General features: G+C 45.4%; 1 protein-coding gene across 1 annotated transcript in view; it reads left to right on the top strand.

Annotated features, from left to right (window-relative positions):
• Window positions 1-18,548, top strand: part of LOC119968873 (target of Nesh-SH3-like) — a 371,610-nt gene that overhangs the window by 289,956 nt on the left and 63,106 nt on the right. Inside the window, exons 40-42 of the mRNA XM_038801796.1 lie at window positions 1,998-2,069; window positions 4,418-4,510; window positions 5,459-5,539. Of these exons, the coding sequence (XP_038657724.1) occupies window positions 1,998-2,069; window positions 4,418-4,510; window positions 5,459-5,539 (246 nt within the window). The remainder of the gene's footprint in view (window positions 1-1,997; window positions 2,070-4,417; window positions 4,511-5,458; window positions 5,540-18,548) is intronic.

Here is an 18,548-nt window from a genome sequence, read left to right as displayed (position 1 = left end):
TTCATGTTCTGGGCATGCACCAGTTACATCTCATTCCTTTGTGATGGGTGTGTGCTGAGCAGAAAGAAAACAATTTCTGTAAAAATTGCTGGTTGAAACACGACTAGGCTATTCAGCTGAAGAAATACCTGGCAGTCTGGGGAGAAGAAGGGCCTCTAGCTTTGATGGCGACGTGATAAAAATCTTGCTGCAGCAAGTACAGCACAGGAAGAACTTCCACTTTTTGCATAACAAACATCTGGTTGTCAAGACAGTTGCTGCAATGTTGCAAAGAAGTCAGTGATCCTACCAGAAGGGGCAGAATGGAAGCTTGCCATGCAACAAATGTGTGTGCACTGCTCAAACTAACACCATCGGGAACTGTCCCTTTGCACCCATGCATACCTTTACCATGCATCCTTGGAAGCCCAAAAGCTGCATGGAGTATTCTCAAACCTCTAATACAAAACACTGAACATTCAGGAAATCTGAAATATATACAAATAAAGCTGGAAATGCTCAGCAGGTCATCCAGCATCTGTGGAGAGAAACCTCTGGCCGGGGTTTTGTGCTCCTGTTCACATTGGGCATGAATGATGACAGGAGCACAAAATCTCATGAGAGGCCCAAATCGCTTGAAACATTGGTAGGAAGTCCCATTGTGATTTCCTGCGCCCCACAGCCTGAAGGTATGTCGACGTGAATTACTACTAGGCCTCCTACGGCATGCACCTAGGGGGCAGACTCAGCAGAGAAGCTCAGGTGAATGCATCACGCACGGGAGGGGGTGAGGGTCATGCCCAGGCCATGCTACTGGCAGTCTGGACAATGCAGGGGCAGTGCCTGGGTGGATGCTATGTGGGAGCGGGGAGGGGGAGGTATGTTCTATTTCTACTTTTGTGTACCCGTGCTGTCTGTAAAAATAGCGTTCCAGCCTTTGAAAACTAAGTTGCTGGTGGGCTCAATCAGAGCCCTCCTGCCATGCTGCTGTGGAACCCACCCTTGGAATTTTCTTTTCTAAGTTGCTAGTAATACGGCGGAGAAAGTTGCCATTGGGGCCGACGGCTTCAACGCTGCTTTTCCCACCCGCTGTGACACTCAGCCTCGAAAAGGGAAAATTCTGCCCAAAGCTAATGTTTCAGGTTGATGACCTTTCATCAGAACAGCAATGGACATAATGCATTTTCCTGAAGAAGATCACCGATAATGCCAAAGATATTCCAACATTAAACAGTCAATGATGAGGAAGCAGAGGTAACCAAGTGAAACTTAAACTGTGACCAGCTGGTTAGGAGTGGGAACGTCTACACCAGCAAAGACAACTAAGATCTTGCAGTGTTTTCATCCTCTGGCAACATTGGCAGACACACACACATGCTCATTATTCACCCATCTTGAGGGGAAACGATAGTGCAGGTGAGAAATTATCCCATAATGAGACACAGTAAAAAGAAGCCGGAAAATGCAAATGTGTAACTGCAGCCCAGCCTTTTATAATTTTACAGAGGCATGATGTAATAGGGGCTGAGCCTTCTACATCAAAATGTCACCATCAAACTCCCTTGCATTTTTCAGAACGCTGGCCATCAGTGCTCCACTGATTGAGAAGTTGTAAAAAGGGCAGCACAGTGACGCAGTGGTTAGCACTGCTGTCTCATGACGGCAAGGACCCGGGTTCGATCCCGACCCTGGGTCACTGTCCGTGTAGAGTTTGCACATTCTCCCCGTGTCTGCGTGGGTCTCCCCCACAACCCAAAGATGTGCAGAGTAGGTGGATTGGCCACACTAAATTGCCTCTTAATTGGAAAAAAGACTCTAAATTTAACAAAAAAAAGAAACTGTAAAACACACAATTCATAAGACAGTGTTGGCTACAGATAAATCATTGGGCCATTTTTTTGAATGCTTGTATGAAGTATATTGAATTGACAAATAAAAGAATGATAGAGATGGCAATTTATCAACACCAGTGCCATTTTCGTGAAAGATACAAAGGTTTCTATTTGGTTTCTTTCCAGCTCACAAGCCGTCAAAGTTCAGTTTAGTTTCAATATCTGAACTCGGTAACAAAGAAGATGAGGAGTTCACAGGTAAATGCTTAAGAGTCAATGCTGTCATGTAACGTTGGCAAAACTATTTACTTGTGTAATGACTTACGTAAAAATGTATTCTGTACTTAAGATATTGTAAGAAATACAGTTCAATATATTGCTCCATCTTTCATGTTGCCTTGCAATTTCGATCAGTGGTCAAGTACAGCATTTCTCTTACATTATAAACCATTCACCTGAGGAAGGAGCAGTGCTCCGAAAGCTAGTGTTTGAAACAAACATGTTGGACTTTAACCTGGTGTTGTAAGACTTCTTACTGTGCTCACCCCAGTCCAACGCTGGCATCTCCACATCATTGTAATCAAGGTAAGAAGTCTTACAAAACCAGTTAAAGTCCAACAGGTTTGTTTCAAATCACTTTGTCTATATACATATATATATGTTTATGGAACCTACCTCTTCATTCACCTGAGGAAGGAGCAGTGCTCCAAAAGCTAGTGATTTGAAACAAACCTGTTGGACTTTAACCTGGTGTTGTAAGACTGCTTACTGTGCCCACCCCAGTCCAACGCTGGCATCTCCACATCATTATAAACAAGGTGAACAAAGATTCTGTTTAGTTTTTAATTATTTGCCATCGAGCATATTGCTAGGCAAGCAATTATCTGCAATCCCCTGCAATATCTTCACTTCCCACTACCACACTGTTACCTCTGCAGCCCCTGAGGATCAATCTTTATATATAAATATGTCCTGACCCTCAATGACACCATCTGAGAACAGAGTGTCAGCTTCTGCATGTATGCTAGATATGCTAGATAGCTAGGTATGCTAGATACCAAGCTCTGCCTTACTGCTAATGTACGCTAGATATACCCACCTCTGCCTCACTGCCACCTCTCTTAGCTCTCTGTCCCCGTATCCAGTGCTGGATGAGCAGAAATTCCCTGTAACTAAATATTGGGAAGACTGACCCTGCCATGAACTTCATTCCAACAACCTGAGTTTGATAACATAGAGGACAAGTATTTGACAGGTAATTGTATTAAATGTCCCTGACGCGAGTCCTGATGCTGTTGTAACATTATGTGAAATTGCCTTCTATTACACATTTATTAAAAACTAAATTATTTTTAAAAACACAGTTTCATCTTTAAACTGTTTTCTTTAGTGCTGTTTGTAGTTTTTGAAAGAAATATAAGAACTAGAACATTAAGCACAACTGTAGATTTAAGGTGATACAGATGATACTGGTGATTAAGGTCTCTGATTGTTTAACATTAATAGTGTTACCAAGCTGTAATATTGACCCAAATTGAGACCAAAACTGATATTTAAATGTGAAATTTTAAGTCATGTATATGTAAATTTTGTGTCATAAATGTTAAGCTACGTTTTCACTCATAACTAGTAACCTTTGGTTTCTTCGAGTAATTAATAGAAATTCAAGATGTACTGGGCAATCCATGCACTCTACCCCTTGCATGAAGTTTATTCACTGCTATTATTTGAAATATATGAAGTGACCAGTTTGCATCATGTTGTCTAGCTTTTCACTGCTTTGCTTCTTCCTACGATCACTGGTCAGTGCACAATATATCTTATGAACTTAGAGGTAAAAGAGCAAAAATATATTTCCTGATCAATATTATGAAGATTGATGTATGTTGCCATGGTATCACTGAGTATACAGTATATGCCGCAACATATTCACTTGATGTATTGCATTCTACGTTGGATTTATGGTGTCACCCTTGCACAGTGTCTTGCATGGAGTCTTTTGTTGCTTTTGCATGAAATGTGTTAGAAGGTCAATGCACCATCCATCTTATTTTATACACTCTGGCTGAGGTAGGCTGGTTGCTTAATAAGTTATGTCTGCCACTGGGCTTGGTAATTTTGGGCAGGAATATCTATTGCGAGACCGACTCGTTCCCGCTGCCAGCGAGGACAGAGAATTTGGCACTCGGCCAAATTTTCAATCACTACAGCAGGACCAGAGATTCCAGCCAGCGTGAATGAACGGCGAATCAAAGTCATGTATTTCTTGTGAAATGTATCACTTGGCTAGTATTGGGTCTTCCATGGGGTTGCGATGGGCTGAATAGCGCTCGTCAAATCATAATGAGGGATGTTGAATGATACTGAATTGGCTATTCAGCTCACAATCTCGCATGAAGCTTTTAATTCTATGAAGTAAATCATATCGTCAGCGCATTGTGACTGGAATGGAATTGGGGCAGTGCTTTCAGCTGTTGCAACAGTAAACAAATTCCACCATTGACGATTCGTGTTGATTTACAAAAAATCTGTAGATACTAAACTCAGCACCACTCGCATTTGGATGAGAGATGATAGAAGCTAGCGTTATTTTTTATCGTTCACAGACTATGAGTTTCCAACCTCTGACACCCCACATGTGCGCAGTCCAACCCCTGTTCAACCTCAATTTGGTAGCACTGGGAAGAAGGACCTCACAGGTATTTCTAAAAATACCAGCATGGGTTTGACTGTTGCCGTGCATTATTATGTAGAGCACTTTATAACCATCCATTAATCATCCACTGATCACAGGTTTGATAATGTATGTTCACGTTTTGTATAGCACTAATATAATCCATTTATGTACCTCCTGCATTATTTAGAAAAAATATATAACTATTGATTGTTGAGATAAAATGTAAAAAGAATGTTTCTGCAATAAAAGGTGAGATGTTGGAAAAAGTAGGCTCAGGATTTTAAATGTTTTGTGGCACTACATTTTGATTTGTAAAACAGTGTAATGTTACACAAAACCGTTTCTAGTTGAGTTTAATTCTATTTGCAAAAGGATTCCAGTGAGGTTTTGCAATTTTTAAACATTAGCTGAAGCGATATCAGCCTGTGTGCATGGATATGAAGGCTCTATTGCTCTGCTATTCATATTTACATGCAGTGCATTGTTTCCCTTTGCATTGATATCAAATACGTTTAGTCGTCAATGCACTCTGTTTTGCTCGGAATTCAATACTCACTTTCAATTAACACTTGAAGTGTATCAACTGATCAATGTAGTGTGTATTTAATGTTTTAAGCACTTTGCCAATATATTGTGTGAACAATATTTTGCATGTTTTGTAGAATTTAACCATTGCTGATTTGTCGAGTGTGCCTCTCTAATGAACTTTAAATCATTACTTATATAAAATGCACTACCTGATCAATGCATTGCATCGTACCTTAAGTACAAACTTTCCTGGTTATTAAATGTATTGCAATGTCTTAAAGCATTGCTGTTGCATATATACAAACAAGATATTTACAGTTTTTCCCAATTGAAATATGATCTTAACATTTTGCTCCTTTTGTGTGTCACAATGAATTTAAATATGCTCATGAAATATATTTTTGACTGTGACATTTTTGTTTTTGTTTGTTCTCTTTTACAGAATCTGATCCTCCATCAGATAGTTCCTCCATCATCACCTCGAAACCAGTGCGTAAACCTGATACCAAGCAGAGGCTTACAGGTATTGGTGACTAATGTTACATACAGCTGTGTTTTCGAAATACGGGATTATAGTTCATATAATTGTTTGTCTCTATGTATCATCTATCTATTTGTCCAGTAAATGGTTAGATAAAGGGCTCCTTGAACAAATCCAAAATTTTTACATGCTTATGTTGATAGGGTTGTTTTTTCCTGTTTGTAAGGCATTTCTGCTATACCTACCTGGCTGAAAGGTCTGTAATTAGTAAATTTGAATGCCAACCATGGTTACTGGGATTCGAACTTGCCACTGGAATCACACAAAATAAACTCTGGGTCTGTACCCGTTGGAGTTTAGAAGGATGATGGGGGATCTTATTGAAACTTACAGGATACTGCGAAGCCTGGATAGAGTGGCTGTGCAGAGGATGTTTCCACTTGTAGGAAAAGTTAGAAGCAGAGGACACAATATCGGACTAAAGGGACAATCCTTTAAAACTTAGATGAGGAGGAATTTCTTCAGCCAGAGGGTGGCGAATCTATGGAACTCGTTGCTGCAGAAGGCTGTGGAGGCCACATCACTGAGTGACCTTAAGACAGAGATAGATAGGTTCTTTATTAATAAGGGGATCAGGGGTTATGGGGAGAAAGCAGTAGAATGGGGGTGAGAAAATATCAGCCATGATTGAATGGCGGAGCAGACTTGATGGGCTGAGTGGCCTAATTCTGCTCCGATGTCTTGTGGAATAAATATATCTACAGCATCTGCTCAATACGTTTGGCGGAAGTGGTGGAGAATCCAGTGACCCTCTCTCCGCGGCAACCATCTCTTCCGCACTCATCCTGTGGCCTGGGTTCCTCGTTGATCCTCAGTCACTGGTGGAAGCCTTATTAGCAGCAGCCAATGCTGCCAGTGCCTCTGACTGGCAATGGAGAGCTGGTGGACTCTGGCCGGCAGCTCTTGGTGAGTGGGATTTTCAACCCCGATTTCCTAAATCCTGGGGAAGGCCCGATGCTGGCCATTTAAGTGCCTGCTGGATGGTTTATTCCAATGAATAATCTGAGGCAATATGAATCTCCTGCTATTTCCCCAGCAAGTGGGCGAGAGCTCCATCATCAACATTAAGTTCTGACCATTATTTCAGTTGTGACAATTTAATATACTGAGATGAATATACTAGTCTAGATGTTTAGGAGCAGGTCTAAATCAAGAAAATTGAAATCAAGCAGCATTTTGCACTTGTTTGAAACTCAGTCCATTCCCATCATTGCCTATTTTAATTCCAGGGTCAGGAATGGCAAGTGTCCCCCAGAAATCACAACAAATGTTGCAGCCTACCTGTCCCCTACCCCTGGATCAGAGTCTGTCTCCTTCCTCTGGATCAGAGTCTGTCTCCTTTCTCTGGATCAGAGTCTGTCCCCTTCCTCTGGATCAGAGACTGTCCCCTTCCTCTGGATCAGAGTCTGTCTCCTTCCTCTGGATCAGAGTCTGTCTCCTTTCTCTGGATCAGAGTCTGTCCCCTTCCTCTGGATCAGAGACTGTCCCCTTCCTCTGGATCAGAGTCTGTCTCCTTCCTCTGGATCAGGGTCTGTCTCCTTCCTCTGGATCAGAGTCTGTCTCCTTCCTCTGGATCAGAGTCTGGATCAGAGTCTGTCTCCTTCCTCTGGATCAGAGTCTGTCTCCTTCCTCTGGCTCAGAACCTGTCCCCTTCCTCTGTCTCAGAATCTGCCTCCCTGGCTCAGGGTCTGCCCCTGCCCCTGGCAAAGACCTCAGAACCTCTACCATGCCATTTATTGCAATCTGGTAGAAGACTAAGAGATTCCCAATCTTGCCCTGCCTACAGCTTCTCTGCAGTTGACCGGATGCACAGAGACACCAGCCAATACTGTAATTGTGTTGTCTGCCTTTGTGCCAGCCAATGACTAGTAAAATCTCACATGTGGTTGGCTTTGTGCTGCCTTTTCCCAGAATGTTCATCGAAGAGGAGAGTGTTAGTTTTAATTTCTATGCAACAATGAGTGGTCAGTCAGTTAAAATGGAACGGCTCCATTTCCAACGCCTTTGCTGATATTCTCTGATTTTCACATTGCCGGTTTTGTTGGCGATGAACTTGGGTGAGAGCCTGACGTGCAAATGCGAGTCAGTGACTGAAGACATCAATCAAAACCCAATTGCATTTGCTGTTGCAACTTTTCTGTTAGACTGAAATAAGTCAGCAGCTGGTGGGAAGGATTTAGAGGCCCTTTGAGGTAAATGTAAAACGTTCCATTGCAAGGCTAGGAGAAACAGCACAGCTCCTCCAAGCTACATAATGCAAATGACAGCCTCATCCACCTGGATTATGCACTACTTCTTCAAAGACACATCCAAAACTCTCTGTCCATCATTAACCTGCAAGCTGCTAGGCTGCCTGATCTTCCCCTGCATGAAAGAAAGATGGAAAAATCTGCTTTGATGTAGCCCTAGGATGTCCAAAAGCGCTTTTATATAGTCACAAAAGTACTTTTTGAGGTGTAGTCACTTTTGTAATGTAGGAAATGCCAATGTGCTGGCAGCTACTTCTCATGAACAGCAATGGATCCGATATTTGGGTGGCGTGGGGTGGGCAGGTTCTCTGCATGCGCCCCCCTTCCAAATGCCAGGTTCCTCAATCAAGCATTGAGTCCAAATGCCAGGTTCCTCAATCAAGCATTGAGTCCAAATGCCAGGTTTCTCAATCAAGCACTGATTCCAAATGCCAAGTTCCTCAATCAAGCACTGAATCCAAATGCCAGACTCCTCAATCAAGCACTGAATCCAAATGCCAGGTGTGGTGAATTCATACTGCATTGTAATTCACAGTATATTGCATTGAATTATGTCCTTGTGGGCTCTGTATGTGAGCCGTTGCGCGGCTCTGCCCATAGGGGGAGATGAGGAGCTTGTACAGAGCTCCACCATTGGCTCCGCCCATGGCTACACCCAAGGCTCCTCCCGCTACCAGAAATAAAGTGCTGCAGCCGGAAGCCTGCTCTCAGTTCCTCTGGTCGCAGGCAGGCTCAGTTGTAAGACTATTAAAACCACAATTTACTTCCAATCGTGTCTCTAGTGAATTGATGGTCACATCACCACGTTCCTCAATCAAGCACTGAATCCAAATGCCAGGCTCCTCAATCAATCATAGAGTCCAAATGCCAGGTTCCTGAATCAAGCAGAGTCCAAATGCAGGTTCCTCAATCAAGGAGAGTCCAAATGCCAGGTTCCTCAATCAAGCATTGAGTCCAAATGTCAGGTTCCTCAATCAAGCAGAGTCCAAATGCAGGTTCCTGAATCAAGCAGAGTCCAAATGCAGGTTCCTCAATCAAGGAGAGTCCAAATGCCAGGTTCCTCAATCAAGCATTGAGTCCAAATGCCAGGTTCCTCAATCAAGCACTGAATCCAAATGCCAGGTTCCACAATCAAGCACCGAGTCCAAATGCCAGGTTCCTCAATCAAGCACTGAATCCAAATGCCAGGCTCCTCAATCAAGCATTGAGTCCAAATGCCAGGTTCTTGAATCAAGCATTGAGTCCAAATGCCAGGTTCCTCAATCAAGCACTGAATCCAAATGTCAGGTTCTACAATCAAGCACCGAGTCCAAATGCCAGGTTCCTCAATCAAGCACTGAATCCAAATGCCAGGTTCCACAATCAAGCACCGAGTCCAAATGCCAGGTTCCTCAATCAAGCACTGAATCCAAATGCCAGGTTCCTCAATCAAGCAGAGTCCAAATGGCAGGTTCCTCAATCAAGCAGAGTCCAAATGCCAGGTTCCTCAATCAAGCATTGAGTTCAAATGCCAGGTTCCTCAATCAAGCACCGAGTCCAAATGCCAGGGGCGAAATTCTCCCCCCCCACGACGGCTGGGAGAATAGGGGGAGGGCCTTCCCGACTTTTTTGGCGCCCTCCCGCTATTCTCCCCCCCCCCCCGCCGAAATCCCGACACGAATCGCTGCCGCCGTTTTTTTACGGCCGGCAGCGATTCACAGCTGTTAGAAGGGCCGAAGTCCCATCCCTTTACGACCTTTTTACGAACGGCAAACACACCTGGTCCTGCCGTTCGTAAAAACGTCGTGACCACCTGGAAAAAAATAACCATGGCACCGATTGGCACGGCAGTACCACGGCCGTGCCAAGGGTGCCATGGGCCCGCGATCGGTGCCCACCGATCGCGGGCAGCGGGCCCGATGCCCGCGCACTATTTGTCCTTCCGCCGCCCCGCAGTATCAATACGCGGGGCGGCTGAGGGGCAACCCGGCCCGCGCATGCGCGGGTTTCGCGCAAAAACGCGATGACGTCACCCGCGCATGCGCGGGTGGAGTCTTCCCACCTGCGCATGCGCGGCTGACGTCATATGACGCGTCAGCCGGCGCTAAGTCCGACAAGCGGGTTTAACGATTTTCGTTAAGCCCGACTTGTCGGAGCCTCCGACGTCGGGCTGCTAGCCCCGACGGGGGACCAGAATCGGTCCCCCGTCGGGAAGGGGCGCGATGTTTGGGAGAATTTCGCCCCAGGTTCCTCAATCAAGCAGAGTCCAAATGCCAGGTTCCTCAATCAAGCACTGAATCCAAATGCCAGGTTCCTCAATCAAGCACTGAATCCAAATGCCAGGTTCCTCAATCAAGCATTGAGTCCAAATGCCAGGTTCCTCAATCAAGCACTGAGTGCTTGCCTACACAGACCATTCTATAAACCTGCAAGCATGATGACAAGGTGTGCTTTTTGGGTTTCCCACATGGCGCGTCTCCCGCCTGTCACTGCGTAATTGCCAGTGGTAGTGAGCTGAGGCTATTTAACTGGCCCAATTGTTGGCAGGACGGAAAGGCTTAATTGGGGCAAAGGCAGGAAGGTGGCTTAATCCCCACTCGCCAACCTCCCGTCCGATTAAAACCTTAAAATCGCCCACTTGCCACCAAACCTGCCACAGCGGGGAGATCATTTAATTCTGCTAGCAGCAGTTAATTGAGGCCCAAGAGTTTAAAAGTACCACAGGGCCTGAAACGTAGGCTGGTGAGCACCTTTTGTAGTCACTACTGCAAAATCAATGTCAGTGTGTTTGCTTATGGACTGGTCCCTAGCAAGAGCTCTGTCTCGCAAGTACAGTTTAATCAGTACATTTGGAAAAGCATACTGCTTGGCCAATATACTCTCCAGAGTTTTGTCTGCACTCCGATGTAGTTTTTACTTACATGGATTGCATTGAATTTTCCAGTTTGAACCATTCCAAACTCTTGGCTAAAGCAAGGAACTTGATGGCAATGGAATCCAGAAAGGAACCATATGTATAAACACAAAATTAATTTTGGCTCAATGTTCAACTATATTCTGAGGTCAAATACTCAACCACTCAAATTCAAAGCTCAAACACTGGAACCAGTATGCAAATAGAGAATCTATTTTCACTGGAGGGTGAGAGACATGAACTCGTTCGTATTACTTACTTACTGCCCTGCTTTGTATATATTGAGTGTCTGGTGAGCTAGTGTAAACTATCTTTTCAGGACGGGAAGTGGCATGGACCCATTCCACTAAATATCAGCAATACATTTCACTGTGAGTAAAGGCTAGCTTTTGGATTCAGGACCCTTTGAGGATCTATTGCTGTATAAATGGAGCAGTGTTTTGCTGATAGTAAATTTGCAACATCTTAACCAAACAGTCTTTATATTTTTTTTTATTCTCACAGTTTCAAAAATTATTTTCTCATCCATGGTGAAATTAGATTGCTGTTGATAATAATAAATATTCTGCTTTTGTAAGACACGCCAATATAAAGGAGAAAGGATGATAAAATATACTGTTTGTAAATGATTAATTCCATGGCCAGCTGTGGTCCAAGGAATCTAACTTAACCACAGTAATGTAAAGAATGAATGTTAATTACTATCAAGTGGAAATTTCCCACTTAACCTGTGATTTCGCTTTTACTTTGCTTCCACTTATTCCCTCAGCCTTTTCCGCACTGGGACAATTGGAATTTTTAAGCCTGAGAGTGATAAAACTTTTGTTAGCTAAAGGTACCGGGGGATGTGGAGCAAAGGGAAATTTGAACTGTCATGATCTGATTGAATGCTGGAAACGGCTCAGTAGTTTAATCCTGTTCCCTGTGTTCCATAATTGATGACAGTGTTCCAAGGATTAATTCATATATCAGCAAAGATAATTGGCAGGATTCTCCCATTTTGAGACGAAGTGTTGTACGGGCAGCTCCAGCAACGCCTGTCCCACCGACCAGAAGAGCGGGATCCTGCGCCAGATTCTGCACTTGGAAGGTCATTAATTATACACAAGCAAGTTCCCCTCTGACTCTCCTGGTGGTCCCGTTGCCCTCAGCTGGCAGGTTGGAACGTCTCGGTGTCATATTTAAACACCAGTCGAATACACTCTTATCACTCTCTCCAGCCCACCTGACATCACCAGAATGTCAGCAATGCAGAGGGAAAAGGCTAGCAGCCTCAAGAGGAAGTCTGTTACTTAATTCAACCACTCCCCACACCCACCCCCCAAAGTCCATCATCTGTCAGGCACCCATGCCCCACTTGGACCTCTGCCTACCAACTCTGGAGTCTTCATCAATCCCCTTGCAGAAAAACAATGTGGTATACCTTTGACCCTTGTGTTTATGAACTTTTCATGCAGCATTCTTAGGGTCCAGCTTCCCTCCCCTTGGTCTTCCCTCTGCCTTCTTATGTACATCTTCTGCATCCACCTCTATCTCCCTCTGCTTACCATCGTGAGCCCACGCCCTTTCCTGTTTCCTCCGTGCACAGCCCTCCTTCCACAATTGCCCCTCTTGTCGTGGTTAGACCACCCTTCCACCCCCATGCCTCACCTTACACTCCACCCCCGGGTGAACATTGGACTTGTGGTGGCTGCAGCTGTTTTAATGAGCATTCATGAGATGCAAATGAATGCCACCTTCCAGCATGAAGAGCGACCCATCATTATACCGCCAATGGGAAAATTGTAGCAGGGTTTTGCGCCATCGGTTTTCCCACTTTTCTGCTGCCACCAGGTTCACTCTGCCCGTCTGCCACCAAACCTACTACGGGCTGGTTGGGAGAATTCTGACTGTCCAAGATCAATAATTTTCCCTTTTCAAGGAGGTTCCATAAATTAATCCCTTTGACCAATGTTAAACACTGGTAACATGGCAGTCTTCATCATTTCAGATCTACATTTCAACTCTCCTTGCCATCGTTCCTCAACAGCCTTCCCTAAATTCCTCCCTTCATATAAATTCTCCTTCACAGAAGTGTAATGATACATTAATTTGCTTGGGGTCCAGCTGCAAAAATAATCATGAAGCTTAATATCACAAGGATAAAGCCTGATGCCTCATCCATGAGCCTGAAGATCCGTCCATTGTGCGTACAATGTGTATTATCTACAGAATGCGGCCAAGGTTTATGCCAAAGTTGTGGCTGGAGATACACAACAAATGCCAGCTTGGACAGTGATGCCCACATCCATGTTCACTCTAACACTTCACTGAAACAGTCCCAATCAAAGTCAGAATGATATCGCGTGTGATTGTGACCAGGGTGCAATATTTCTCCTCATCTGCTTATTGCATGGTTAACCATACCATAACAATACTAAACATTTCCCCAACATTTCCTCTCCATTTCACAGCTCTGTGGGACCTCTGCTTTCCTCCTATTCCATTTGTCACCTGAGTATTTCCAGGAATGGCTGTTTTTTCCATGCCAACATTTTTATAAAATCTGGAGGCCGTCAAGGATTTAACCTTGGCTCACTCCTCTTGCTCATCCACATAATGTCCTTTGGGAATGTTATTTAAAGATGTCAGCTTCCCTATGTACACTGATAACATGCAGCTCAACCTCTCCACCACCTCAACCTTTTCACCACCTCAACCTCTCCCCCACCTCCACCTCCCCACCTCAACCTCTCCACCACCTCTCACAACCCTTACACGAGGATGCAGAGCTGGGCCGAAAAATGGCAGATGGAGTTTAACCCTGATAAGTGCGAGGTGATTGATTTTGGTCGCAAAAATTTGAATGCGGATTTCAGGGTCAACGGCAGGGTTCTGAGGAATGTGGAGGAACAGAGAGATCTTGGGGTTCATGTCCACAGATCTCTGAAGGTTGCCACTCAAGTGGATAGAGCCGTGAAGAAGGCTTATAGTGTGTTAGCGTTTATTAACAGGGACTTGAGTTTAAGAGCCGTGGGGTTATGCTGCAACTGTACATGACCCTGGTGAGACCACATTTGGAGTATTGTGTGCAGTTCTGGTCACCTCATTATAGGAAGGATGTGGAAGCATTGGAAAGGGTGCAAAGGAGATTTACCAGGATGCTGCCTGGTTTGGAGGATAGGTGTTAAGAGAAAAGGTTGAGGGAGCTAGGGCTTTTCTCTTTGGAGCGGAGGAGGATGAGAGGCGACTTAATAGAGGTTTATAAGATGATGAGGGGATATATAGAGTGGGCGTTCAGAGACTATTTCCTCGGTTGGATGTAGCTGTTACAAGGGGGCATAACTATACGGTTCAGGGTGGGAGATATAGGAGGGATGTCCAAGGTAGGTTCTTTACTCAGAGAGTGGTTAGGGTGTGGAATGGACTGCTTGCTGTGATAGTGGAGTCGGACACTTTAGGAACTTTCAAGCGGTTATTGTATAGGCACATGGAGCACACTAGAATGACAGGTAGTGGAATAGCTTGATCTTGGTTTTGGACAAAGCTCGGCACAACATCGAGGGCCGAAGGGTCTGTTCTGTGCTGTACTGTTCTATGTATCCCTGTATTTTCAGGCAAGAGATCCTTCATGATATCGGGGATGAAACACCATTTTCTCCAGTTAAACACTGGTAAGACTGAAGTTACCATCCACAGTCCCTTACACAAACTCAGTACCTTGCCACCAGTTCCATCTTCCTTCCCTCCCGTTCTCTGCGGTTGAACCAAACTGTATACAGCATTGCCATCCTAGTCAACCAGAACTGGGCTTCTGGTTCTATATACCCTCGACTACGAAGACTGTATGCTTTCAACTCTCTAACACTACCTGCCATGCAGCCCTCTCTCAGCTTTTACAGCCTGAATATAGGAGATGTGACAGCAGAGTCTGTGGTATTATGGGCTGTCTTCATCTTTAAGAATGAGGAAAGTGAAGTTTAACCTTAGCGTCAGCTTGAGGACTTTAATGTCAGTGATAACATTCAACAAGCAATTACCTCACAACTGAGGCTATTAGTGGGTATGGCTACAGCTAAGGCTGAAAGTGAGAAGCCCTTGCTAGTGAAGGCTGAGGCTGTAAAAAGCTGCCTGATGGTAATGGTAAGCACTTCAAGACATTAATTCTATGCATTTTGGAAGGTATGATACCTCCTATTGCTTTGCTTGACCTAGTAAGATGTTAAACGTTTTGTGGTTAAAAGTTATCCCGCCGGCATGAACAGGTCGGGAACGGCAGGCCGCTCGACCCATCCCGGCGACCCGCGATTCTCCGAGCGGCGTGTCGCAAAACGCGACACGCCATTTTGGGGGGGTGGGAGAATCGCGGGGGTTGCCAGAGCGGCCCTCCTGCGATTCTCCCACCCGGCCTGGGGAGCGGAGAATTGCGCCCATTGACAAAGCCAGGAGCCTACCCAGAATATTCAAATTAACTTTGGACTATTTGCTCGTTGGGTTAAGGGGGCAGAGGTGCTGCCCTAGCATACCTATACTGGCAGCTGTGCCAACAATCTAGGCTAGAGCATTGAAGCAGAATCACAAATTAATGTCTGTTAGTTTCAAAACGTGTCAATACCTGAGTGTTGCCTCTGAGTGATATGGTCATACTCATTTGAGGAAATAAAAAAAAAATCAAGTAACATAAATGTAGGTATATATTATGCCTCTCTGCAATTTTCAGCCTGGCATTCATCATCTGAAATGAGAGTTATAGATTTCCAAATCTCATTATTGGCAACAAATCATAGAAAGAATAACTTTTCTCATCATTCTTTATTGTTACTCATTCAGTGACATTTCAGCTTCATATTTTTGGCCTATTTTTGGCCTAAATGTATGTGTTAATGTATTGGAGGTAAAATTGAAGACATCTGGGCAGATGGCAGACTGCTAACTGCAGAGTACATACCAAAAATCCCATTCTCCTTAAATAATAACCAGTGATGTAATTTATTGGCCTCTTATGTTATCCTGATTGTTTTGGTGATCAAACCTTTGGATAAAATACAATTATGGGACAAAAAGAGAGTGGCCACGTTTGTTAAATTCAGTATGTGTGGGTTTTAATGCTAGCTGGACGGGGATTACCTGTGGTTATTTAAATAGCCTGCTACTTGAGGGATATGAAAAAGATTTGTGCTGCATGTGCCAGCCCGCCATGTTGACCCCTGGACCATGTGTTCCCGTACCGTGGGCAATCCTAGCCCCTGCCTGTCTGCCCCACAAGTGCCACTGACTGCAGAGGCCTCTCACTGTAAGGCGAAGGCTATTGCTAATAGAGAAATTGGCAATTGTAATTAAGTAAGCACTTCACACATCCCAAGTGGATCCCAGTTTGTGGGCAGGCCATGTAGTGTCTGGGGCTCATTACCTCGCATCCCAATCACACCTTGATGCATGGACACTTTGCTTGAACACTGCAAGAGGTGGCACCACAGACGCAGCGGCCAAACTTCGATCAGCCAGTGGATGAGCTCCAGCCCCGGGCACATGTCAATGGCTGGGTGTGGGTGAGCAGGGTGTTCTTGTGGTGAGGGTATTTTAATGTTCCTTGTACAAGTGTACACTACTGCCCCACTATCCTAATGGTGGCACCCCACTATCCCTACCTTTTCTTCCCCCCCTCCCTCCCCAAGTGCCCTCAGTCATCCTCGATGTGCTTGGCATTCCTTGCTCTACTGCTACTTCTAGGTGCATCCATGCACATCAGAGGTGGAGGCAGCCAGCTGAGTACCACGTCCTGGGCCTTCTATGCCCCTGGCGGCCGTCCTTTGGGGGCTCCGGGACACTTGTTGGCGGCACATGCACAGCCGTGCTGCCCTGCCCCATGGGCTGGTTGTGAGACGTGGTCTCATCAGAGACGTAGAATTCAGGGGAGCTGGTGGCTATTGTCACCAGTCCATAGGATGGGTCCGGATTGCCACCCAGCGGCCCCTCCTCCCGATCAGTGCCCATAGGGCCCTGGAGTTCACCTCGGGATGGAGGGGCAGCTAGATTGAGGCCCGGCTGGCCCTGCATCATCTGACTCTGCCAGCCCTGGTGGCTCCCCATTGTCTGCATGTTGGTGATGACACCCTCGACGATGCTCCTCAGTGACTGGGCAATGTCCACCAGCGATTGGGTCAAGCTCCACAGCGCTTCAACTGTTCCCAACAGAAAGTGGGACATATCCCGATCTCCTGGTGCTGGGTCACATCCTCCCGAGTCGGACAGTCTACCGAGGCCCTCAGCCATGGCCGTCACCGATTGCAAATCCTTCGACATCTTCACGCGTGCTGCTGACATTGTGCAAACAGGCTCTCCACTGTGATCAACATCCTGGTCATGCTGCCTAGTCTGACGGCTACTGCCATTTCGTCCCAGGTGGCACTGGTTACCCTGTGGCCCACCCTCTGGGACCCTCGGGGAAACAGGCCATCCCTCCTTCTTGACCTTGTTAGCTGGGGGGGGGGGGGGGGGGGGGGGGGGGGGGGGCGCAGGCTGGCGAGTGCGGTCCCGGCGAATCGGATGGCGAGCCTGCACCTGTGGCGAGAAGCCTGTGGGGCCTCATTCAGTGGACCAATTAACGTTGAATAGTACAAGCGCCGGGAAGCTCGCGGCAGTTCCCGCTCTGTACTGCATTTAGAAATCTTTCCAGAGAATTGTACCCAATTTCTTCTGATGAGGGAATCTGGAACAAGAAGGCATAATTTAAAATTAGAGTTAGACCATGTAGGAGTGAAATCAGGAAGCAATATTGCACAGTGTATCACGAGATTATGGAGCAAAGGCAGATACATGGAACAGAGGTCACCCATGATCTGACTGAATGACGAGCAAGGTTTTGTCAGCAATAGTAATTCACTCAGATTAATGTCAAGATACATTTATTTAGAGTACCAACTCACACAAAGGAGAAAGTCACATTTCATTTCTGGGTGACATTAATCTTCATTGCCTTAAGGCAACACGGTATGTCAGCATCGCACTCAATTTGCACGAATTGGGAACGTGCCATCCAAACATAAACACTCATTGTGGTATTGGTCAATGTGTGATATGAAACTGCTGTCCTTAACGAACAGTGGGCGGGATTTACCCACCACCCTGCCGCGTGTTTTTCAGAGGCGGCCCACCAGCGGGATCTACCAGTCCCGCCGTTGTCAATGGCTTTCCCGTTGACAGCACCCCTCGTCGCTGGGAACCGGCATGAGACCAGAATTTTCTGTCGGCGTGAACAGCCAGTACATCCCGCCCAATGTGTGTGACTTATCATAGGCAGGTAGCTGGTATCTTTAAGGTTTTTGTTAGCGTGAGTCATGTCTTATAGAGAGGTCAAGCTACAGTGCAAATGTCCAAAAGTTGTTATTTCAAACAGTCAAATGTTTTTTTTCAATGTTTTGGGGAAATATAGTAATTTTCCATGGAGGCGTCTATTAGCCAAATGCTGAACTCAATTTAAAAAGGACAGAGTGTTTTATTTGTCAGAATTGATCCTGTAACACAAGTGTGAGTCAGTAAACGGAACAAGCTAGAACCGGTTGAGGATTCATGAATCCACAAGACTGGGATAATGCCACCCGTTTCTTAATGATTACTCGAGGTCTGCTGTTTGGAGTGGGATGGAGGCTCCCTCAGAGACTGATGACCTTTACCTGCCTCTACTAAACAAGCATGTTTTGCACATGAACCGATGTACTCAATAGGGAATTGGAAGTCAGGGGAGAACACCAAGAGCCAGTGCATCGGTTGCACACATCTGTTTTCAGTTTTTGCTCCCCACTGACTTAGAGCAAACTATGCTTCGAAGCAGATGTGTGAAAATCTGGCCATACGGTTAGATAGTTCATAT

This window comes from Scyliorhinus canicula, chromosome 7 (genome assembly GCF_902713615.1).
Source record: "Scyliorhinus canicula chromosome 7, sScyCan1.1, whole genome shotgun sequence".
Classification (NCBI taxonomy): domain Eukaryota; kingdom Metazoa; phylum Chordata; class Chondrichthyes; order Carcharhiniformes; family Scyliorhinidae; genus Scyliorhinus; species Scyliorhinus canicula.
The sequence above is the reverse complement of the archived record's forward strand: the minus strand, read 5'-3'. Positions and strand labels throughout refer to the sequence as shown.